Source organism: Rhinopithecus bieti, unplaced genomic scaffold (assembly GCF_001698545.2).
Source record: "Rhinopithecus bieti isolate Rb0 unplaced genomic scaffold, ASM169854v2 scaffold_61533, whole genome shotgun sequence".
Classification (NCBI taxonomy): domain Eukaryota; kingdom Metazoa; phylum Chordata; class Mammalia; order Primates; family Cercopithecidae; genus Rhinopithecus; species Rhinopithecus bieti.
Window position 1 is genome coordinate 312,314 of NW_016823925.1, and position 25,687 is coordinate 338,000.

Below are 25,687 nucleotides of genomic sequence, written 5' to 3' on the forward strand. Positions count from 1 at the left end.
ATATATATTTATAAATTAACAATGAAAATATGAAAAAAAAACTAAGAAAACAATTCCATTTACAATAGCATGAAAAGAATAAAATACTTAGTAATAAATTTAACTAAGGAGGTGACAGACTTGTATACTGAAAACTACAAAACATCGCTGAAAGAGGCTGGGTGTGGTAGCTCATGCCTGCAACCCCAGTGCTTTGGAAGGCAGAGGCAGGAAGATTGCTTGAGGCCAGGAGTTTGAGACCAGCCTGGGCAAGAGACCTCATCTCTAAAAGAAATAAAAAATTAGCTGGGTTTGATGGCACAGGTGGGAGGATTGCTTGAGCCTAAGAGTTCAAGGCAACAATGAGCTAGGATTGTGTCCACTGCACTCCAGCCAGGGCAACAGAGCAAGACACTCTCTCTTAAAAATATTGCTGAAAGAAACTGAAGATGACCTAAATAAATGGAAACACATCCTATGTTCATAGATTAAATGACTTAATATTGTCAAGGTGATACTACTACTAAAAGTGATCTATAGATTCACAGAAATCTTATTGAGATTCCAATGGTATTTATTTTTTTTTGAGACGGAGTCTCGCTCTGTCGCCCAGGCTGGAGTGCAGTGGCCAGATCTCAGCTCACTGCAAGTTCCACCTCCCGGGTTCGCGCCATTCTCCTGCCTCAGCCTCCCGAGTAGCTGGGACTACAGGCGCCCGCCACCTCGCCCGGCTAGTTTTTTGTATTTTTTAGTAGAGACGGGGTTTCACCATGTTAGCCAGGATGGTCTCGATCTCCTGACCTTGTGATCCTCCCATCTCGGCCTCCCAAAGTGCTGGGATTACAGGCTTGAGCCACCGCGCCCGGCCTCCAATGGTATTTTTTTTAATAGAAAAAACCATTTATAAAATGTCTTTAAAAGGACCAAGAATAGCCAAAACAGCCTTGAAAAGGAACAAAGTTGGATGACTCATACTTCTTGATTTTAAGACTTATTACAAGGCCGGGTGCGGTGGCTCAAGCCTGTAATCCTGGCACTTTGGGAGGCCGAAGCAGGTGGCTCACAACGTTGGGAGTTAAAGACTAGCCTGACCAACATGATGAAACCCTGTCTCTACTAAAAATACAAAAATTAGCAGGCGTGGCAGCGTGCGCCTGTAATCCCAGCTACACAGGAGGCTGAGGCAGGAGAATCACTTGAACCCAGGAGGTGGAGGTTGCGGTGAGCTGAGATCGCACCACTGCACTCCAGCCTGGGCGACCGAGTGAGACTCAGTCTCAAAACAAACAAACAAACAACCAAAAAAAACCCAACTTATTACAAAGCCACAGTAATCATAAGGACAGATAAACCAACAAAAGAGAATGCAGATCCCAGAAACAAAAATCCTCATATATATGGTCATTTAATTTTTGACAAGGGTGCCAAGGGTACCATTCAATGGGAGAAATGATAGTCTTTTCAACAAATGGTGTTGGGAAAACTGAATATGTACATGCAAAAGAATGAAGTTGGACCCTTACCTAATACCTTACATAAAAATTAACTCAAAATTGATCAAATACCTAAATTTAAGAGCTAAAACTAGAAAATTCTTAGAAGAAAACGTAGGAGAAATCTCCATGACACTGGATTTGAAAATCATTTCCTGGATATAACACCAAAACATATGGGACAAAACAAAAATAGATAAACTGGACTTCATCAAAATTAAGAACTTTTGTACATCAGAGGATATGATTTTTAAAAAAGTGAAAAGATGACCTACAGAATACAAAAAAAATTTGCAAATCATACACCTGATAAGGAATGAATATCCAAAATACATGAAGAACTCCTACAACTCAACAACAAAACAGCCTGATTCAAAAATGGGCAAAGGGCTTGAATAGATATTCCTCTAGAGAAGATATAAAATGGCTAATAAGCATATGAAAAGATACTCAACATCACTAGTCATTAGGGAAATGCAAATCAAAACCATAACGAGATACCACTTCACATTCTGTAGGATGGCTATTATCAGAAAAATAGAAAATAGCAACAAGCATTATTGAGGATGTGGAGAAACTGGAACCCTTATGCATTGCTGGTGAGAATGTAAAATGATATAGCTGCTATAGAAAACAGTACAGCACTTCCTCAAAAAATTAAACAAAAAATTACCATATGATACAGTAATCCCACTTTTAGTTATGTGCCCAAAGTAATTGAAAGCAGGTTCTAGAAAGATATTGGTACACTTTTTTTTTTTTTTTTATTTTTTTGAGGCGGAGTCTCGCTCTGTCGCACCTGGCTGGAGTGCAATGGCCAGATCTCAGCTCACTGCAAGCTCCGCCTCCCGGGTTTATGCCATTCTCCTGCCTCAGCCTCCCAAGTAGCTGGGACTACAGGCGCCCGCCACCTCGCCCGGCTAGTTTTTTGTATTTTTAGTAGAGACGAGGTTTCACCGTGTTAGCCAGGATGGTCTCGATCTCCTGACCTCGTGATCTGCCCGTCTCGGCCTCCCAAAGTGCTGGGATTACAGGCTTGAGCCACCGCGCCCGGCCAAGATATTTGTACACTTATGTTCATAGCAGCATTATTTACAACAGCCAAAATGTAGAAACAACTCAAGTGACCATCAATAGGTGAATGAATAAACAAAATGTGGTATATATACACAATGGAATATTATTCAGCCACAAAAAGGAATGAAATTCGGATACACATTACAACATGGATGCACTTTGAAAACATCATGCTAAGTTACGTAAGTGAGACACAAAAGGACAGATATTGTACACACTTATCTGATATATCTAGAATAGTCAAATACATAGAGACAGAAAGTAGAATGGTGGTTTCTAGGGACTGGAGGAGGAGAGAAATGGGAGTCATTGTTTAATGGCTACTGAGTTTCAGTTTCGCAAGATGAAGAGTTTTGGAGACAGAGGGTAATAATGGTTGCACAACACTGTGAATGTACTTAATGCCACAGAACTCTCCACTTAAAAATGGTTAAAATGGTAAATTTTGTTAAATGGATTTTATCCCCATAAAAAAGATTTCTCAAATTAAAAAGTGGTAAATGGTAAATTTTGTTAGATATTTTACCACAATAATAAGAAAAACCGTATATATATATATGGTTGCGGTGAGCTGAGATCGCGGCACTGCACTCCAGCCTGGGCAACAGAGTGAGACTCCATCTCAAAACAACCAACCAACCAACCAACCAACCAACCAAAAAAACCCCAACTTATTACAAAGCCACAGTAATCACAAGGACAGATAAACCAACGAAAGAGAATGCAGATCCCAGAAACAAAAATCCTCATATATATGGTCATTTGGTCATACACCAAATATATATATATATTTAAGACCTAGTTTCAAGATGAAATGATTTCTAAGGTCCCTTTTAATTCTAAAATTTTATGTGATATCATGGAGATATCAAGGAGAAAAGAGAAAGAGAATCTATTAATAGTTGAAGAAAAAGCTCCTGACTGAATTAAGAGTGTAATTTTACCTTTTAGTGATTATAAATGGACCAAGAAGCTCTGGCAATGGTAACAAACTCCAGTGCCTACAGACGACGTGCAGTGAACATCAGCAGGTAAAGCAGGGTAGCTTGGGTTGGTGGTAAATCTGAGACCACACGCCCTGTATAAAGGGAGCAGCTACATCTCTGCCCTGGTGAACTGTCTCCCTGCAGGAATGTGGGCATGGTGCTGGGAGGATTTTTCATTCTTCAAGTGAAACTGAAATTGAGATTTTATGTGGAACATTGGCATCTAATTGAATCTAAATATTTTTAACACTGCAAGCCAAAGAAGACACATCTGTAGGCCAAGGCATGTGTAGTTAGCTGACTACTAGTTTGTGATACCTTTCATGGAGTGAAGGCAAAAACCCAGAATACAAAAGAAGGAATGGAGGTACTATTCACCAGTGTTTAAAGTTTGATTACAGATAATGATCTAAATCTTTCAAATCCTTATTTTGGAATACTGAATATTATTTTAATTAGGTGTTATTTACTATCCTATAGCTTTGATTGCACAGGTTTTTAGTGGGGCACTTTGAACATGAAGTTTAGTACCTGGTATATAGCATTTTGTCAATAAGATTTATTAATTTAAATCAGAAGTTCCTATACAATATAGAAAAGTTAATGTAAAGCAGATTTTAAAAACTAACCTATCCTCTGATAAAATGAATGATAATATAATCCATTCAATAATCTATCTTCTGTATCATTATTGGGAAATGGTAAGCCTTCATATTATATAACAAAAAAATCATTCACCTATATTAGGTGCTAGGAATATAATTACTGGCAAAACAAACAAGGTTCCTGTCCTCATTAAGTTTATAATTTTAATAAGGGATATGGACATTAAGTGTCATTCAAGTAAATACTGATTCAGAAACTGTAATAAATGATATGACTAAAAATCAGAGGATAATCTGAAAAATTATAATGGAAGGACCCAATTCAGGTAAGGAAGGGAGTCACAGAGAAGGCTTCTTTAAGGACCTGACCTTTAAAACTAAAACGTACAGGTATTATGTATGGAGTGTTGAGGAGTTTCAGGTGGGAGAGAAGATAATGACAAAAGCATTCCAGGAATGCTTGCGTAACAGCCCCAAATAACCAACATTGAAAAAAAAGAGAACATTAAATAGGGGGAAAGATTAAAGTTATTGGAGGTAGAGAGGTGAATGATTTGAGGGGTCATCAATTGTCAATTGTCAATTTTCCTCGCCTGGAGAAAAATTTTTTTTTTTTTTTTTTTTTTTTTTTTTGAGACGGAGTCCTCGCTCTGTTCCCAGGCTGGAGTGCAGTGGCCAGATCTCAGCTCCACCCAAGCCCCGCCTCCCGGGTTCACGCGCCATTCCTCCTGCGCTCAGCCCTCCACAAGTAGGAGCTGGGACTAACAGGCGCCCCCAGCCTCCGCCCGGGCCCTAGTTTTTTGTATTTTTAGTAGAAGACAGGGTTTCACCGTGTTAGGTGGCGCAGGATGGCTCGATCTCCTGACCTCGTGATCCCCACCGCCGTCTCGGCCCTCCCCAAAAGTGCCTGGATTACAGGCTTGAGCCACCGCGCCCGGCCGTATGAAAAGATTTTGAAGAAGGAAATAAACATGAAAAACGAAGGGAAAATTAGGAACTGAGGAGAAATAAACAAAACGGGAGCTAGGAAACAGGCACTGAAATTCTTGTTGATTGTCTACATCCGGTTTCCGGGAGAAAATGAGGAGAGGCGATGCACTGGTTGGAGCAGGTGAACATAATTGGCTGGTGGGGCCCACATTAGTGAAGAGACCACACAGAAGGGTTCTTGTTTGTTTAAAACATTACAGAAGCAACAATTGCTCTTTCATAATTCAAAGACAGCCACCCCACTCCTGTAGTAAAGCACTATTAATCCTCACTGAATGATTTTTACTGGTGAAGATGAGGCTTAGTGACAAGCAAAATCAAGTGGAAGTTCAAGGCAATTATACAAAGTCAGACCAACAGCTTCATTTCAGCCTAAAGTGTCTGCATTTTCCCTTGACATCACTTTGTCCACCATAAACATTAGATATTTTGAAAAGTAACAGATTTTTATCACATAATCAGAGACCCACTGCAATTCCCTGATTCCTAGAATGTAAGCTCTATAAAAGCAGGGATTTTTGTCAATATTCTGATCATACAGCAAAGTTGATAAGAATAAAAATTTCTGTCTGTCCCAGTCACTGCTTTATCACCAGCAACTGATACATAAATGTTTGTCGAATGAATAAATATGAACATAAAACCACTGTCAATTCAGAGTGAAACATAAAAGATAAAAGGAAAAAAAAGGAAAGGAAAAAAGCAAGCAAGGGATGAAACTGGTCATACTTTACATCCTGGCATTCATTCTTGACTTTCTCTGCCACATCCCTCACCCAGTCAATCAGCAAATCCTGTCAAACCAACTTCTTAAATAGCTCTTCATTTTCATGGTCATTTCTGTTATACTGTAAGAGTCTCCTAACTGGTCTTTGCTTTCACTTTTACCTGCCTTGCATTCTATTTTTCATGCTTTTGTCTGTGTTACATGTGAAAATACCACACAAATGGAGAAGATTCTACTAACTTCAGGAGAAACTTTTTATTTCCATAGGTGTTTGGGGAACCGGTGGTATCTGGTTACATGAGTATGTTCTTTAGTGGCGATTTGTAAGATTTTGTTGCACCCATCACCCAAGCAGTATACAATGAACCCAATTTGCAGTCCTTTATCCCTCACCCCCAACCCATCCTTTCCCCTGGGTCCCCAAAGTCCATTGTATCATTCCTATGCTTTTTAGTGCACACAAAGCCCTTTGTAACCTGGGGTAGCATACACAGCAAGTTAAGAATGTGGACTTTGTGGGCTTGAGAGTGGTGGCTCATACCTGTAATCAGCACTTTGGGAGGCTGAGGTGGGTGGATTGCTTAAGCCCAGGAGTTTGAGACCAGCCTAGACAACATGGTGAAACCCCATCTCTACAAAAAATACAAAAATTAGCTGGGTGTGGTGGTATGTGCCTGTATTCTCAGCTACTAGGAAGGCTGAGGTGGGAGGATTGCTTGGGCCCGGGAGGCAGAGGTTGCATTGAGTGGGCAACAGAATGAGACTCAGTCTCAAAAAAAAAAAAAGAAAGAATGTGATAATGTGAACTTTGTGAAGATATAGGTTGGAATATGAGCTGTGCTACTTATAAACGCTGTGGTCTTGTGCTAGTTACTTAATTCTCTGACTCTCAATTTCTTTTTATTTTCCTTTTTTTTTTTTTTTTTTTTTTAGACAGAGTCTCACTCTGTTGCCTAGGCTGGAGTGTAGTGGCATGATCTTGGCTCACTGCAACCTCTGCCTCCCAGACTCAAGCGATTCTCCTGCCTTAGCCTCCTGAGTAGCTGGGAGTACAGGCATGTGCCACCACACCTAGCTAATTTTTATACTTTTAGTAAAGAAGGGGTTTCACCATGTTGGCTAGGCTGGTCTCAAACTCCTGACCTCAAGGATCCACCCACCTCGGCCTCTCAAAGTGCTGGGATTACAGGCATGAGTCACCGCACCCAGCCGACTTTGTTTCTTAACGTATAAAACAGGACAGTAATCATATCAACTCATGTATTTATTGTGTGGATTAAATGAATGAATACATGTAAACATTTTGCTCAGTGTATGGCACATAAAAGCATTCCACGTTATCTCCTATTGACTGTGATAGTGTTTCCTTATTATGTGTTAAGTATTGGCCACAATGACTTCTTACCACTTTCCAAAGGAACCATGTTGTTTCATGTTATCATACTTTTGGAAATCGTGTTCCCTGTTTTTTAATGTATTCCTTATTTGCTTAACAGTTTTCTACTGCTCCAAGATCCATCCCAACTGTGTTTGCTCCTTTATAGCCTTCACCTACTTCTACAGAATTGACTATTTTCTCCCTTGTGCTATTACAGAATCTTATGCGTGGCTCTAAAAATCACCTGTACTCTATGGAGACTATTTCTACACCACTCTGTTTTTTTTTTTTTTTGGCGGAGCAGGGGCGGGGTTGAATTAATAATCTAGTTTATTTATTTTATTTCTTCTAAAAACAAAACAAAACGGGAGAGATGCACACAATGTGCAGTCTTGTTACATAGGTATACGTGTGCATGGTGGTTTGCTGCACCTATTGACCTGTCCTCTAACTTCCCTTCCCTCAACCCCCACCCGCCAAGAGGCCCTGGTGTGTGATGTTCCCCTCCCTGTGTCCATCATGTTCTCATTGTTCAACTCCCACTTATGAGTGAGAACATGCAGTGTTTGGTTTTCTGTTCCTGTGTTAGTTTGCTGAGGATAATGGCTTCCAGCTTCATCCATGTCCCTGCAAAGGACATGATTTCATTCCTTTTTATGGCTGCATAGTATTCCATGGTATATATGTTCCACATTTTCTTTATCCAGTCTATTATTGTTGGGCATTTGGGTTGGTTCCTATGCTACTCTGTTTCTTCTCCTAGAATAAGAGCTCCTTGAGGGCAAGTATGTTCACTTACTCATTTGTATTTCCAGCTTCTCATGCAGTGTTGACGCAGAACACAGTGAAGCAATAATACAGCCTGGAGTCAGGCTTCATGGCTTCTCCTGGCACTGGCTTTTTCATTGACTGGGTGTGTGACCTAGAGCAAGTTATTTAACATTCTAAATCTGTTTCATTTTCTGTGCAAAGAAGCAGTAACATCTACCTAACACATAGGGTTGTTGTGAAGAAAAATGAGATAATCTATCTAGAAGCACTTAATAAATGTTAATTGCTACTATCATTTTCACTATACTGCATTTTTCATGTCTAGAAATCCCATTTGGATCTTTTTAATATCTTCCACTAATCTCCTAATCATATTCATGTTTTCTTTACATACTTAAGCATATTTATATGATTTAAAATAACTATTTTAAGGTCCTTGTTAGTTAATCCCATCATCTCTGTCATTTCTGGATCTGTGTTTCTATTGATTAATTTTTCTCCTGGTCAGGGGCTGTATTTTCCTGCTTCTTTTAATGTCTGGTAATTTTGTTTTGTTTTGTTTTTGAGACAGGGCCTTACTCTCTGTCACCCAGGCTGGAGTGTAGTGGTGTGATCACAGCTCACTGCAGCCTCAACCTTCTAGGCTCAAGCAATCCTCCCACCTCAGCCATCTGAGTATCTGGGACCACAGGTGTACACCACCACACCCGGCTAATTTTTAAAATTTTTTATAGAGACAGGGTTTTGCCCTGTTGCCCAAGCTGGTCATGAACTCCTGAGCTCAAGCAATCCACCTGCCTTGGTCTCCCAAAGTCCTGGGATTGTAGGCATGTGCCACCATGCCTAGCCTGTCTGGTAATTTTGAATTGAATGTCAGACTTGGTGAATTTTACATTGCTGAATGCTGTATTTTGTTAAATTCCTTTAAAGATTATTGAATTTTGTTCTTGTATAGAGTTAAATTACTTGCAGATCAATTTACTCCTTTTTGCTTTTAAACTGTTGAGAACTCTACCCAGTGCCCTGTGTGTTTTGAGGTCTCTTCACTATGACCGGTAGAAGTGTAAATTATACTTAGCCCCTTGTATACTCCAGAAATTGTTTGGCCCACTGTTTTCTGGTGGTTCTTTTTCCAACCTACACATATGCAAAGTTTGTAGCCAAAGATTCTGGAGCTCACTGAACAACTTCTTCCTCTTTTGGATTTTGATCTGTAAATTCTGGCTGCTCCAGCCTCCCTAAACCCCAGTCTCTGCCTCCTCAACTCAATAACACTGCTAAGCTCTTTGACAATCTCTCTCCCTATACTGTTGCTTGGAAACTGCCTCTCAGAATCCACAGTCCCCACCTGCCTATTGCTCAATGTCTGAAAACTGTTGTTTCAGATATTCTGAGTCTTTCACTGTTAGTGGCAAGAGGGCAATTCCCTTAGCAGATACTTCTTCACAGATAGCAGAGGAAGTACCTATCATTATTTTATCAAATGAAATATATATATATATGTATGTATGTGTATGTATGTATATACTCAAAATTAAATTCTAATTGAAAATAAACTTGGAGAAGGCTCTTTTGAGCCGATATCCCTAAATGGAAGTAAAGATTTACATCAAGAGAATATCAATCTTTGCCAGACTTAGAAAATTCAGATTAATATTCCTATACAGAAAAAATTAGTAAAGTGAGAAGTGTAATTTTAAAGGCTTTTAAAATTCTAATAAAACTTTTTGCTTCCAAGAGCCTAAAGTTGCTTAGATACCAAGAGGTTCATTACAGTCTTCATGAGATTATCTAAAATTTGGACAAGATAATTAGCATCAGTGCTCAGTCATGCAGAAATGATATTATACCCCGTACTTGCTAAAAACTGGAATAAAATATTTTTTGTCAAAAGGGACCAGGTCCTTAGATTTCTACAGGCGGCTTCATTTTTAGATACGTATGCTCGTCTTTTGCTACCTCCCAGAAGAGTTAGTTTCCACTTGATCATGCTGAAGTATGCACATGACATTCTAAGGAAGTTATCTGCAGAAGAACAATGCAGTAGGAGTTCCACTCAGTAGGTAGGTACCTGGCATTATAATTGATAAAATGGGGCTTAATAAATCCTTTCCTTTAGAATCTTGCCTCCAAGAGCTTTCACTCATTCTGGATTAAAATTGGAGATGGACACATTCCAGTTTAGAAAGATGTTCTGAAGTTTCCTAGAAAAAGCTGAGAATATATTAAAGCTACTTAACCAATTATTTTAGGATCACCTAGACACCGATGTTGCGTTTAGTCTAAGAAGTCTGAGGCTGTCTGACTAAGAAGCATAACAATAGGCTGGGCACGGTGGCTCATGCCTGTAATCTCAGCACTTTGGGAGGCCCAGGCGGGTGGATCACGAAGTCAGGAGATCCAGACCATCCTGGGTAACAAGGTGAAACCCTGTCTCTACTAAAAATACAAAAATTAGCTGGGCATGGTGGTGGGCACCTGTAGTCCCAGCTACTCGGGAGGTTGAGGCAGGAGAATGGCGTGAACCCGGGAGGTGGAACTTGCAGTGAGCCGAGATTGGGCCACTGCACTCCAGCCTGGGCAACAGAGCGAGACTCTGTCTCAAAAAAAAAAAAAAAAAAAAAAAAAAAAGCATAACAATAAACAGCCAGCATAAAATCTATGTTTTGTGTTTGTTTATGGCACAAGGAGAAACAGGGAATTTGGAGCTGCTTATTCTTAGCAGCTGGATGAGTCACTGGCAGCTGCTATTAGAAAGATAAAGAAACCCACATCCGCTAAGAGTCCAAATGCTACATGAATCCCTTGTGATAGTAAATACATTCTTGAAGAGGCCCCACTTCTGTATCAGGAAAAAAGTTAAGGCTATCTGAAGACCATTTTCCATAGTTATCTTCATATGTTGTATCACAGAAACTAGCTCTAGCCATATTCTTCAGTATACAGCTGACCCTTGAACAACACAGGTTTCAGCTGTGCAGATCTACACTTTTAGGGGGATTTTTTTCAACCAAATATGGATCAAAAATATACTATGCTAGGCTATGAAGCCCTGTATACGGAAGACTGACTTTCCACATATGAGAGTTCCACAGGACTAATGTAGGCGTTGATTATGCATGGATTTTGGTATAAACGGGGGTTCTGGAACCAATCCCTGCATATACTGAGAGAAGACTGTACTAGGTGGTCTACAACAAATATTTGCTGACTGAGTAAGGGACTGGGAAAGACAACCTCTGTTAATATAGCACAAGCTTTACCTATACACTCACAGTTCCCAGTTTTGTTTATATAGAGACCAATGGAAGAGTGTTTCTGAGTTGCTTCACTTAAAATTGAGTCCACATTGGTTTTTGCCTATTAGTGCATTTATTCTGTAAAGGAAATGATACGATCCTCAGTACACTAAGTACTTCTTTAATAATACTATAATGGAGATGCATGATCTCCAGAGTTACATGTCAAAGAGGCAATGATTGAAGTAAAAATAGTAGAAATAGCACATCAGCATATTAGTAAATCTGGGTTCTATTTCTAGCTTTGATACTAATCCACCATGAAATCTTTCTGCAAGTTACACAATTTCATTATTTATAAAATGGGCACAATAATACCCACTTTACCTATTTCTTAGGACAGTGGAACTAATAAGATATTGGGTGGAAAAGTTTTAGAAAAGATTTAGTAACTATATATAAAAGTTTAATAGCTATATATTTAATAGCTATTTAGAAAAGTTATAGTTTTGTAGCAGTAGCATTGATTAGAGCATAGTGGGGAATCTCATAAATTCAAAATCAGGGAGTCTACCTACTCACTTACTATAACCTCAGTGGGGAGGGGAGGGGAAGGGAAGAGAAGGGAGAAGAGAAGAGGGAGGGAGGGAGGGAGGGAGGAAGGAAGGAAGGAAGGAAGGAAGGAAGGAAGGAAGGGGGAAGGGAGGGAGGGAGGGAGGGAGGGAAAGAAAGAAAAGTAAAGAAAAGCAAGCAAGCAGGAAACTGTCTTAAAGGTATTTATAAAAACACATAATATGAAAGTAGGAGACCAGGCATGGTAGTGCACGCCTATAACCCCAGCACTTTGGGAGGCTGAGGTGGACAAGTGGCTTGAGCCCAGGAGTTCGAGACCAGACTGGGTAACATGGTAAAACCCTAACTCTATAAAAAACACAAAAATTAGCCACACATGGTAGTGCACAAATACATTCCCAGCTACTTGAGGTAGGAGGATCACCTGAGCTTGGAAGGTTGAGGCTGCAATGAGCTGAGACCGTGCCATTGTATTCCAGCCTGGGTGACAGAGTAAGACCCTGTCAAAAAAAAAAAAAAAAAAGTTGAAATTTATTCTGTGGCTATTACTTTAAGGCTTTAAAAAAATATTCTAATATTCTTAGGCATTGGCCCAAGCCAAAAACTTGGAAATTACCACTGGTCTTCTCTCTCATCTTAATGCCAAATCCAATCACCAAATCCTATGGATTCTATCTCTAAAAGTGCCCCTTCCATCTCCATACTGCCTTAGTGTTGGCTCTAATCTCTCACTCAACTACTACCAGACTTCTATGTTCCTTGCCTCCAGTCTAGACCATCTTCTACACTGCCTTTTGAATGATCTTTCTAGAGCTCAGATATTACCACATCACTCTCTTATTTAAAAGCCTTCAAATAAGATGGGGCATGGTGGCTCACGTCTGTAAACCCAGTGCTTTGGGAGGCTGAGGCCTTGAGTTCAGGAGTTTGAGACCAGCCTGTGCAACACAGCAAAACCCCGTCTCTACAAAAACATTTAAAATTAGCTAGGTACGGTGGGCATGGACCTGCAGTCCTAGCTAGCTGGGAGGCTGAGTTAGGAAGATCACCTGAGCACGGAAGCTCAAGGTTATAGTGAACTATGATCAAGCCACTGCACTCCAGCCTGGGCAACGGGGTCTTTTTTTTTTTTGAGACAGAGTCTTGCTCTGTCGCCCAGGCTGGAGTGCAGTAGCGCGATCTTGGCTCAGTTCAAGCTCCACCTCCCGGGTTCACGCCATTCTGCTGCCTCAGCCTCCCGGGTAGCTGGGACTACAGGCACCTGCCACCACACCCGGCTATTTTTTTTTGTATTTTTTAGTAGAGACGGGGTTTCACCGTGTTAGCCAGGATGGTCTCGATCTCCTGACCTTGGGATTCGCCCACCATGGCCTCTCAAAGAGATGGGATTATAGGCGTGAGCCACCGCGCCTGGTTGCAACAGGGACTTAAAAAACAAAACAAAACAAAACAAAAGCCTTCAAATAATACCCAGAGAATAAAATTTAACTTTTTTGTTTGTTTGTTTGTTTTGAGGCAGGATCTTGCTTTGTCACCTAGGCTAGAGTCAGTGGCATAATCATGGCTCACTGTAGCCTCAACTTCTCCCGGCTCAAGTGATCCTCCCACCTGAGCCTCCCAAGTAGCTGTGACTACAGGTATGTGCCACCACACCTGGCTAATTTTGTTTATTATTTTGTAGGACAAAGTCTCAGTATGTTGCCCAGGTTGCTCTCAAACTTCTGGGCTTAAGTGATCCTCCTACCTTGGTCTCCCAAAATGCTGGGATTACAGGTGTGAGCCACCACATCCAGCCCCAATTTCTTTTCTTTTCTTTTTTTTTGTTTTCCTGAGGCAGAGTCTTGCTCTGTCACCCAGGCTGGATTGCAGTGGCACAATCTCAGCTCACAGCAACCTCTGTCTCCCAGGGTTCAAATGATTTTTGTTTCTCAGCCTTCTGAATAGCTGAGATTATAGGAGTGCGCCACCACACCTGGCTAATTTTTGTATTTTTAATAGAGACGGGGTTTCACCATGTTGGTTTCAAACTCCTGACCTCAAGTGATCCACCTGCCTTGGCATCCAAAAGTGCTGGGATTATAGGCTGAGCCACTGTGCCTGGCCCAATTTCTTTCATATGGCTAAAAAATGATCTTTCAGCGGCTCCGTTATTCCTTCACAGTCTTATCTCCCCTAACCTCCTTCACAAACTCCACACAAACCCTAGACATTCTGATCTGTTATGTAAGTATTCCAGGTTCTTTTGTGCTTCAGCATATGTTCTACCTAGGATGCCCTTCTCTCCTTTATCCATGTGAATGATTCCTACTCTTCCTTCCCAGCTTAGATCAAACAGCCAGTTCTAAGGAGGACCTTCTCTGCTCCACTTTTCTCTCCCTCCTCTAACAACAGTAACCCCATCCTACCCCCATTCAGGAGTTTCTTTCTTTGTATTCACATTGTTCCTTGTATTTACTGCATGGCATTTTAATATCTGCCAAGAGCAAGGGCTGTGGAGTCAGACTGCCTGGGTATAAATCTGGGCCCAGAATTTACTATGTAACCTTGCCAAGTTACTTAACCTCTCTGATCCTCAGTTTCGTTAGTTACAAAATGGGGATTATAGTATCTACCACAGAGAGGCCTTGTAAAGATAAACGAGTTACTACATGTAAAGAGCTACACTTGGCTCTTAATAGGTATAATTAGTGATGGTAGTGGTAATAGTAATATCTTTGACATAAACCAGACAATTCCTCAAAAGTGAGGTATTCTAAATACCTTGAATAGCATGCATTCAAACAATATTTATAGGAACAAAAGAAAAAGTGTGGGCCGGGCGCGGTGGCTCAAGCCTGTTATCTCAGCACTTTGGGAGGCCGAGGCGGGCAGATCACGAGGTCAGGAGATCGAGACTATCCTGGCTAACACGGTGAAACCCCGTCTCTACTAAAAATACAAGAAAATTAGCCGGGCGTGGTGGCGGGCGCCTGTAATCCCAGCTACTCGGGGAGGCTGAGGCAGGAGAATGGCATGAACCCGGGGGGGCGGAGCTTGCAGTGAGCCGAGATCGCGCCACTGCACTCCAGCCCGGGGCACAGAGCAAGACTCCTTCTCAAAAAAAAAAAAAAAAAAAAGTTTGAAAGAGAGAGAGACAGAGAGAGAAAGAGACGGAGAAAGAAAGAAAGAAGGAAGGAAAGGAAAGGGAAGGGAAGGGAAGGAAAGGGAAGGAAAGAAAGAAAAAGAGAGAGAGGGAAGGAAGGAGGGAAGGAGGGAAGGGAGGAAGCAAGCAAGGAAGGAAGGAAGGAAGGAAGGAAGGAAGGAAGGAAGGATGGATGGATGGATTCGGGAAGACTTACCTCCATTTTTGCCCACAGTTCGGAAGCATCTCCAGAAGGCTCGTAAAAATGATACCCTATTGTGGGGGGTGGCTTGGACGAAGCTGAATTCTCGAAAGAGAATGTGTGTTCCCTGGCATACACTGTTAAAACTGCAAAGAGAAAAATCAAGAAATCATTGTTAGATGGAATCCAGAAGGCTGGAATCAGAATGAAAAATTGAGACCAGAGAGAACCACTGCCAAAAGAGGGAATTTTCTCCCCAACAAAATTCTGAACTCTAGATTAGACCTAGTCCTTCCATGGGGAAGTCTCTTCATATAACCATATCTCTCCGAAAACTCTTGGAGGCCAGTTCCTCTGAGCACTTCCCACCTTCCACAGGTATACACAGAGGACATCTAAATCAGTCATTAGAGCATCGCATATGGAGGAAAGCCTTTTAGTCTCTAACTGGATGACACTGGCACTCATATTTTCCTTTTTGGAGAACACTTTTCCCTCTACTCCATTTGGAATTAGGTTTCCTTAAAGATATTATTTCTGGGCTGGGCGCAGTGCCTCACGCCTGTAATCCCAGCACTTTGGGAGGCCAAGGCGGGTGGATCACTTGAGGTCAGGAGTTGGAGACCAGCCTGGCCAACATGGTGAAACCCTGTCTCTACTAAAAATACAAAAATTAGCTGGGTGTGGTGGCGTGCGCCTGTCATTCCAGCTACTCGGGAGGCTGAGGCAGGAGAATCACTTGAACCTGGGAGGTGGAGGTTGCAGTGAGCCGAGATCATGCTACTGCACTCCAGCCTGGTCAATAGAGTGAGACGCATTCTCAAAAAAAAAAAAAAAAAAAAAAAAAAAAGATATTCTTTCTGTACTCTCCCTGGCCTATACCAGCTGCCATAAGGATAACATGGCTTATGGGGACATAACTGGAGTGTCTGTTCCAGTTTGGGGTGGTTTTATATATCTCTCTGACAATAACCCCAGAGACAAATCCCATGTGCCAAAGGATATAAAGGGTCCAAACAGAACAAGAAAGGAAAATAGAAACAAGGGTATAAAGTGGCCCCTAAATGAGAGTATGAAGCAAAGCCCCAGGGCCCAAGTGAGTCATTGTTTAAGCTGGGCCAGGGAAGGGAAAAAAACATACTCCATTGACTTTGGGTTTTCCTGCCAAAGAAATAAAGGCTGTAGAGCCTGGTGTAATCTAAAAATGGAAATTCCACCGAAGAATAGGCAATAATCCAGTAATCATCCCTACCAGAGCAAACTTTAGGTTCCAGAAAACTTCTAAATTCTCTGACAAGTAAATCATGAACAGAAAACATGTTAATCTTTGTGGAGAAGCAGACATTAAATGTGAAGATGGCAAGCAATGGGGGGAACGGTGGTAATTCCAAATGCCAGTTTTCATTTGCTGACCATATAAAGCGGGGGAAAAATCTGACTCTGAATGGAAGAAGAAAAAATTTCAGGAGCCATCTATTCCGTTTCCCTTCTCTTAGACCAATTTCATGGGAAAGAGTCTAACTTGTCTTTAATATAGAATATGTTTTCATTTAGGATGAAGTCAGTTCCTTCCTGTTAATAGTAACAGCACTGTATGAAAAAACAAACTATATACTCTTCTTCTTTCATGGAGAGCTAGCATAGAAATCTACTTCTAAGACACCCTGAGGAAGTATGAGGACATCATCTGGCAAAAGATTAGGTTAGTAGAGGGGCTTTCAAAAGCAACGAAAGTGTTAACCTAACCATGCAGTGCTATTATCTTAAGCAAAGGAAAATAAAAAATACAGGAAATGAGCTGTTATAGGTAAATGCAGTAGGCTACATTTCCAGCAAATGAAGTCTGAAATGATAATACTGTAGCCTAAATTCATGAAGCTATCCAGCAAAGTAGTCCCAAAGCATGCTTCATATTCTAAGAGAGAAAAAGTTGATGTCTAGGTCACGGTGTAATGAAATTATAGCTTTGTTATAGCTTTTAAAGACTATCTCAAATGCCAAATTTTGTGTAAAGTCTTTTCCTGATTTTATCTCCCATGCCCAATTTCCACCGTATCTCGCTTAAAATTCTCTAACAGTGCTCACAATTTGCTACTTCGTTTTAAAGTTACTGGACTTTCCCCTATTAGACTGTCAGTTCTATGGAGTAAGCACAGGTTGTACTCATCTTTGTCTCTACTATATTACCTAACTCATAATTATTCATAAATATTTGTGGAAATTGATTTAGAAAGATAAGAAAGATAGGTAAGTGATGCCAGGTAGAATGTATCTTTGAAGCTAGCCACACAGGAAATATTGAAAGTCTATATCTTTTTAATTTTTCTAAATTCCAGGCTTTGGGTCTGATACTTTTGTTATAATATTGCAACACCAGCTTTATTTTGATCGGTATTTTCCTGGTATATCGGTTTCTGTGCCTTTAATAACCCTTCTAGGTCATTTTGTTTAGGTATATCTCTTGTAAATAGCATATGGCTAGATTTTGCTTCTCTACCCAACCTTACAGTCACTATATGTTAATGAGTAGCTTTTTAGTGTATCTGATTAATTTCTGACCCGATATCTTATTTTGTCTTTCCCATTATCCATTCTTCTTTGCCTTTCCCCACCTTCTTTTCCCACCTTCTATTGTGTTAGTAAAGTTTTGTTTTGTTTTGTTTTCATTCTTTTCTACCCTCCCTATTAGTTTGGAAGCTATAGACAAAATCTATAACCTTTCAGTATTAAAATTTAACATAATCAGCCAGGCATGGTGGTACATGCCTGTAGTTCTACTCAGAGGCTGAGGATGGAGGATCACTTTAGCCCAGCAGTTTGAGTTCAGCCTGGGCAATATGGTGAGACCCCCATCTTAAAAAATTAACATAATATTTATCTACATTGTTTTTTCCCCAGACATTGTCTTGCACTGTCACCCAGTCTGGAGTGCAGTGGCCCCATCTTGGCTCACTGCAACCTCTGCCCTCCAGGCTGAAGCACCGATCCTCCCTCAGCCTCAGATTAGCTGGGACCAAAGGCATGCATCATCATGCTCAGATATTTTTTGGGATTTTTAGTAGAGATGGTGTCTCACCATGTTGCCCTGACTGGTCTCAAACTCCTGAGTTCAAGTGATCCATCCATCTCAGCCTCCCAAAGTGTTGGGATTACTGGCATGAGCTACCGCGTCTGGCCTATCTACACATTTTTGAAAATGTCTGAAAATACTCATTATCTTTATAACTCTCCAAAACAAGACAAGGGGCCAGGCATGGTGGCTCATGCCTATAATCCCAGCACTCTGGAAGGCTGAGGTGGGTGGACTGCTTGAGCTCAGCAGTTTGAGAACATCCTGGGCAACATAGTGAAACCCTGATTCTACAAAACAATATAAAAATTAGCTGGGCATGGTGGCACATGCCTGTAGTCCCAGCTACCTGGGAGGCTGAGGTGGGAGGACTGCTGGAGCCTAGGAGGTCAAGGCTGCAGTGAGCTATGATCGCACCACCGCACTCCGGCTTGGGTGACAAGAGCAAGACCCTGTCTCAAAATAAATAAACAAAATAAAAATAAAAACAAAACAAGACAAAGCCCAAAGCACACTTTCTATACCTTATGTGCACTCTTCTCATCTTCTGATATTATTTATGTATCTTCTGATTATTAATATCTTCTGATATTATTTTTTAGAATGTGACTAGAATCTATTTTTAAATTGGAAAACTTTTCTAATGTGGTAAACTATACATAATATTTATCATTTAACCATTTGCAAGTGTACAATTCAGCGTCATTAAATATATTCACAATGCTGTGCAACCACGAACAATATCAATACCCAAAACTTTCTCGTCATCCCCAACAAAAACTCTATATCAGTTAAACAGCACCACCCCCTTCTGCCCACCTCCCAGACCCTGATAACCTCTATTCTACTTTCTATCTCTATATATTTGTCTATTCTAAGTACCTCATACCTCATATAAGTGGAATCATATAATACCTGTCGTTCTGGCCTATTTCACTAAGAATAATGTTTTCAAGGGCTGTAGATGAAGCATGTATCAAAATTTCTTTCTTTCTTTCCTTCATATTTTTAAAATAAGAGAGACGGGGTCTCCCTATGTTGCCCAGGCTGGTCACAAGCCTTGAACTCCTGGCCTCAAATGATCCTTCCACCATAGCTTCCCGAAGTGTTGGGATTACAGGTGTGAGCCACTGCAGGGCCATAAATTTATCTTTTTTTTTTAAAGCAAAATAATATTCCATTGTATGTATATACCATATATTGTTTATCCATTCATCTGTTGATAGACCCTTGCGTTACTTCCACCTTTTGGCCATTGTAAATAATGCTGCTATGATTTGTATACAAGTATCTGTTTCAGTCCCTTCTTTAATTCTTTTAGATCTATACCTACAAATGCAGGTAGGTATTGCTGGGTCATATGGTAGTTACAGGTTTAACCTTTTGAGAAACAACCGAACCGTTTTCCAGAGCAGCTGAACTATTTTACATTCTCACTAGCAATGCACAAGGGTTCCAATTTGTCTACATCCTCACCAACACATGCTATTTTCCTTTTTAAAAAATAGCCAACCTAGAGGGTGTGAAGTGGCATCTTATTGTTGTTTTGATTTGCATTTCACCATTGACTAAAGATGTTGAGCATCTTTTCATGTGTTGGCCATTTGGGTATCTTCTTTGGAGAAATGTCTATTCAAGTCCTTTGCCCATTTTTAAATTGGGTTGTTTGTTTTGTTGTTGTTGAGTTGCAGGAGTTCTTTACATATTCTGGATATTAATTCCTTCTTGGAGATATGATGCGCAAATATTCTCTTCTATTGTGTAGGTTGTCCTTTCACTTTCATGATAGTATCCTTTGATGCACAAAAGTTCTTAATTTTGATGAAGTCCAATTTATTTATATTTTTTGTTCCTTATGTTTTTGGTGTTATATCCGTGAAATAATTGCTAAATTTAATGTCATGAAAAGTTTCCCCTGTTTTCTTCTAAGAGTTTTATAGTCCAATTTCATTCTTTCACATGTGGATATCCAGTTTTCCTAGCACCATTTGTTGAAAAGACTGTCCTTTCCCTATTGAATTGCACCTTTGCAGGAAATCAAATGACCATATATGTAAAGAGTTACTTCTGGGCTCCCTAATCTATCACAGTGGTCTATATGTTTGTCTTTATACCAGTGCCATAATACTTGAATTACTGTGGCTTCACAGCTAGTTTTATAGTTGGGAAGTTTGATTTTTCCAATTTTATATTCTTTTTTCAAGATTGTCCTGGCGATTCCATATGATTTTGAGGATTAGCTTTTCTCTCAGTGAAAAGCCTATTTGGAAATTTGATAGAAATTGTGTTGAATTGCCAGGCACAGTGGCTCACGTCTGTAATCCTAGTACTTTGGGAGGTCAAGGAGGGCGAATCACCTGAGGTCAGGAGTTTAAGACCAGCCTGGCCAACATAGTGAAACTCTGTCTCTACTAAAAATACAAAAAATTAGCCAGGTGTGGTGGCAGGCACCTGTAATCCCAGCTACTCTGGAGGCTGAGGCAGGAGAACTGCTTGAACCTGGGAGGTGGAGGTTGTAGTGAACTGAGATTGCGCCACTGCACTCCAGCCTGGTAGACAGAGTAAGACTCCATCAGAAAAGAAAGGAAGGAAAGAAGGAAGGAAGGAAGGAAGGAAGGAAGGAAGGAAGGAAGGAAAGGAGGGAGGACGGGAAGGGAGGGAAGGAAGGAGGGAGGAAGGAAGGAAGGAAGGAAGGAAAGAAAGAAAAGGAAAGGAAAGGAGGAAGGAAGGAAGGAAGGAAGGAAGGAAGGAAGGAAGGAAGGAAGGAAGGAAGGAAGGAAGGAAGTTCAATCAACCAGCCTGACCAACATGACGAAACCCCATCTCTACTAAAAATACAAAACTTAGCTGCGTGTGGTAGTGGATGCCTGTAATTCCAGCTACTCAGGATTCTGAGCAGGAGAATCATTTGAACCTGGGAGGTGGAGGTTGCAGTAACCTGAGATCACACCACTGCACTCCAGCCTGGGTGACAGACTCTGTCTCAAAAAATAAATAAATAAAATAAAAAAGAAAAGAAATTGTGTTGAATCAGCAGATTGCTTTGGGTAGTAATGACATGTTAACAGTGTTACATCATCCTGTCCATGCACTCAGGGTGTGTTTCCATTTATTTAGCTCTTCTTTAATTTCATTCAGCAATGTTTTATAGTTTTCAGTGTACAAGTCTTTCACCTCCTCTGTTAGACTTATTCCTAATAGACTAAACCTTTTGGATGCTCTTTTAAACACAATTGCTTTTCTTAATTTCCTTTTTAGATTGTTCATCGACGATATACAGAAACAACTGGTTTTTATGTGTTGCTCTTGTCCCCTGAAACTTTGCTGAATTCATTTATAAGCTCTAGAAGCTTCTTTTTTCTTTTTTCTTTTTTTTTGGTGGATTCTTTGGGATGCTTTTTATGCATAGGATCATGTAACCTGTGAATATATTTTAGCTTGTACTTTCCAATTTGGATGTCTTTTATTTCTTTTGATATCTACCTTTTCCTTTTTTTTCCTTTTTTAAAAAAATTCACTTCCATACCTAGAGGACAATATACTTCTTTAAATGTAAAAATTACTACTTTAGGCCGGGAGCGGTGGCTCATGCCTGTAATCCCAGCACTTTGGGAGGCCGAGGTGGGTGGATCACAAAGTCAGGAGTTCAAGACCAGCCCGGCCAACACGGTAAAACCCTGTCTCTACTAAAAATACAAAAATTACCCGGGTGCGGTGGCAGATGCCTGTAATCCCAGCTACTCGGGAAGGCTGAGGCAGGAGAATCGCTTGAACCCGGGGGGCAGAGGTTGCAGTGAGCTGAGATTGCACCACTGCACTCTAGCCTGGGCGTTAGTGAGCCTCCATCTCAAAAAGAAAAAGAAAAAAGAAAAAAAAAAGAAAAAAATTACTACTTAAAAAAGTCAATAATGAATTAAGTCTACCTATATTTATGAAATCAATTTTCATGCTCACTACTGTTTCCCACATTCTGCTCCTTCACTCTTGGTTCAATCATTTTCTTGCTGAAGTACATCCTTTAATAAGATCCATAATCACTTACTGAAATCCTGGCACCTTTCTGGTTTGGAATTGACAAACTTTGAGATTTTATAAAGGTAACACATTGCACAAACCAGATGTGATATGACACCTCCAGCAGGGTTGGGATAGCACCCCATGGATTCAAACATATTAAAGTCTCCACAGTGAAACATATAAGTATTCACACTAGGTGAGATAAACAAAGACCAAACTTAGCCCGTGAACTAGTTCAGGTCAAGTTTACCCCCCAAATGAGTTTGCTGAAAACTTACCAAAGGACAACTTCAGGTTTTCAAAGCTTTTTTTGAATTGTGAATTTATTAATAGACATAAACATGTAGTTCTTTCAGCAAAAGCCTGTGAGTGAAAATATCTTTATTTTACCTATTGGAATGAAATTTAATTCGATGGAGAATTCTGGTTATTACCTATCTTCTCTCAGCCCTTTAAAGATACCACCCCGTTGTCACCTCTTACCTATCACTGATATCAAGCAGACTGTTGTCAAACTCCTGCCATTCCTTTGGAGTTAATCATTCTTATCATTCATATAAACAATTTTCTTTATCATTAATGCAGATTCTACAACGTATCTACCATGTAGGTTTATTTTTATTTATCTTGCTCAGTACTTTAAACTGACTTCTGTTTTTTGTCAGTTTGGGAAAATTATCAGCCCACATAAATATTTTTTGAGACAGGATCTCACTTTGTTGCCCAGGCTGGAGTGCCGTGACATGACCATAGCTCACTGGAAGCTTGAACTCCTGGGTTCAAGTGATCCTCTCATCTCAGCTTCCTGAGTAGCTGGGACTACAGGTGCACACAACCATGCCTGGCTAAATTTAACTTTTTTGTAGAGATGGGGGCTCACTATGTTGCTCAGGCTGGTCCTGAACTACTAGCCTCAAGCAATCCTCCTGCCTCAGCTTCCCAAAATGCTAGAATTACAGATGTGAGTCATTGCACTCCCCAATTCTTTTAAAAATATTGCTTCTTTGCCATTCCCTATATCATTTTCTTCTGTCTCCTATTAGATATACATTGTAGCTTTTTAATGTCTCTTACCTGTCTTCATAGTTTTTTAGCTCTTTATGTTACACTTATTATCTTTTAAGTTATTATTCTCTATTCTGTCTGGTCAGCCTAAGTAATGCAGATTCTACAATTCTACAAGATTCATGCAACTGTGCTCCAGCCTGGGCAATAAAGTGAGATCCTATCTCAAAAAATACATATGTACATATATTGGCTGATAATTTTCCAGAACTAACAACAACAACAAAAAAAAACAAAACAGAAGTCAAAGTGCTGAGCAAAATAAATACAAATAAACTGTCCAGGAGCAGTGGTTCACACCTGCAATCCCAGCACTTTGGGAGGTCGAGGCGGGTGGACAACAAGGTCAGGACTTCAAGACCAGCCTGGCCAATATGGTGAAATCCCGTCTCTACTAAAAATACAAAAAAATTAGCCAGGCATGATGGCGCATGCCTATAATCCCAGCTACTTGGGAGGCTAAGGCAGGAGAATTGCTTGAACCCGGGAGGTGGAGGTTGTAGTGAGCCAAGATCATGCCACCACACTCCAGCCTGGGTGACAGAGCGAGACTCCATCTCAAAATAAATAAATAAATAAAAATAAACCTACATGGTAGATACATTGTAGAATCTGCATTACTCAGGCTGATCAGACAGAATAGAGAATGAATAATTTAAAAGATAGTAAGTACCTCTCAAGTAGCTGAGTCTACAGGCGCATGCCACCATGCCTTTTTATATCTAGAGACAGGGTTGTAGAGACAGGGTTTTGCCAAGTTGCCCAGGTTGGTCTCAAACTCCTGGGCTCAAGTGATCCACCCACCTTGGCCTCTGAAAATGCCAGGATTACAGGCATGAGCCACCTCAACCTGGCCTCCAAGTCAGTTTTAAATGTTCAACTATTTTTATTTTCTCTGGAGTAAATTTATGTTTATTGGGTTTATTGACTGTCTTTCTCAATATTAGTGTTCCTCATGTATTTTAGAATTTCAGCATATAAGTTCATGTGAAGTGGGAGGTTTTAACTGTCTCTTGTGGACAGACCCTAGTCCAGAACCAGGTCTAGTACTGGATGACTTATGGCTCCATTCCTGATATTAAGGACATCATAGAGATTGTCACTGTACCGCTAAGGAGGTTGGACCCACTAAGACCTGGCTGTAAGGCTGTCTGCTTCCTCTCACACCTCAAGGTTTTTGTTTTTTTAATATATGGGGTCTCACTATGTTGCCCAGGCTGGTCTCAAACTCCTGGCTCAAGGGATTCTCTTGCCTCAGCTTTCCAAACAGCTGGGGCTACAGGCGTGCACCACCGCACCTGGCTAAACCTCCAGGTTTTATGTAAGCCATTTCTCAGGTAGCAGTCATAACTTTTTTTGAGTCTCTGTTAAAGTGGTGGAGGCAGAAGGGGCTAGCTTCAGTCTCCTGCACTGTGTGTACAACACTTTGAATCTCCACCATTCAAGAAATGAGCTTTCAGTTACCTACACCTTCTGAATCCAGAGCACAGGAGGCATGTGGTTACAGTCCCACGTACTGCATTGTGGTTTTATTGAGTTTCTAGTAAGATGAATTTATATTAATTTTATGCATGGCTACGTCCTTAAACTTCTCTTCTTAGAAAATTTTACGTATCATTACCATGTGTGTGGAATGAGTAAGAGGCCTAAGTCATGAACACTGCAAGCCATCATGACCAGAAATTCAAAACAAACATTTGACCCACCAAGCTTTAAAATGCATATTTGTACTAATTTTTCATTGTATTTGACTAAACTACAAAGTTCTTTAATAGACATTAATCTTTCCTCTAAAGTAAAACAAAAAAGTTCCTAAAAATATCTTAAAGGCCATACAGAAGTACACCATATGTCTGCCATAAACAGATTTTGCCAAAATGAGTATTCAAATTTCATTGAGCAATTTTTTTTATTCTTAAGTTGTTGGAGTTCTTCCTTGAAGATTTTAATTTTTAAAAATTTTGACGTATTGTAATTTCAAATTTACCAAAAAGCTATAATAGCACAAAGAATTCCTGAATATCCTTTACCTAGATTACTTAAATGTGAATATTTTGCTACATTTACTCTCACTCACTCTCTTTTTTCTCTCTCTCTTGCTCTCTCTCTCTCACATACACACACACAGACATATAAGTACATATGTATATACATATTATCATTTTTTGTAACTATTTATGAGTAAATTATAGACATGACACTCATTTACTCCTACAGTATTTCCTAAAAACAAAAACAAACAAACAAACAAACAAAAAACAGAAGTCAGTTTAAAGTGCTGAGCAAGATAAATAAAAATTAGGAAATAAGGAATTCCTAAAAATATTTCCTAAAACTAAGGAAACCTCAAATCTTCTTCCTTCCTTCCTTCCTTCCTTCCTTCCTTCCTTCCTT

General features: G+C 40.2%; 1 protein-coding gene across 4 annotated transcripts in view; it reads right to left on the reverse strand.

The window, feature by feature from the left end:
* The window catches only part of CSTPP1 (centriolar satellite-associated tubulin polyglutamylase complex regulator 1), a 242,774-nt gene that overhangs the window by 111,798 nt on the left and 105,289 nt on the right, over positions 1-25,687 (reverse strand). For all 4 annotated transcript variants that reach the window (XM_017862010.1, XM_017862011.1, XM_017862009.1 and 1 more), the window contains exon 3: positions 15,157-15,287. In XM_017862010.1, coding sequence (XP_017717499.1) covers positions 15,157-15,287 — 131 coding nt within the window. The remainder of the gene's footprint in view (positions 1-15,156; positions 15,288-25,687) is intronic.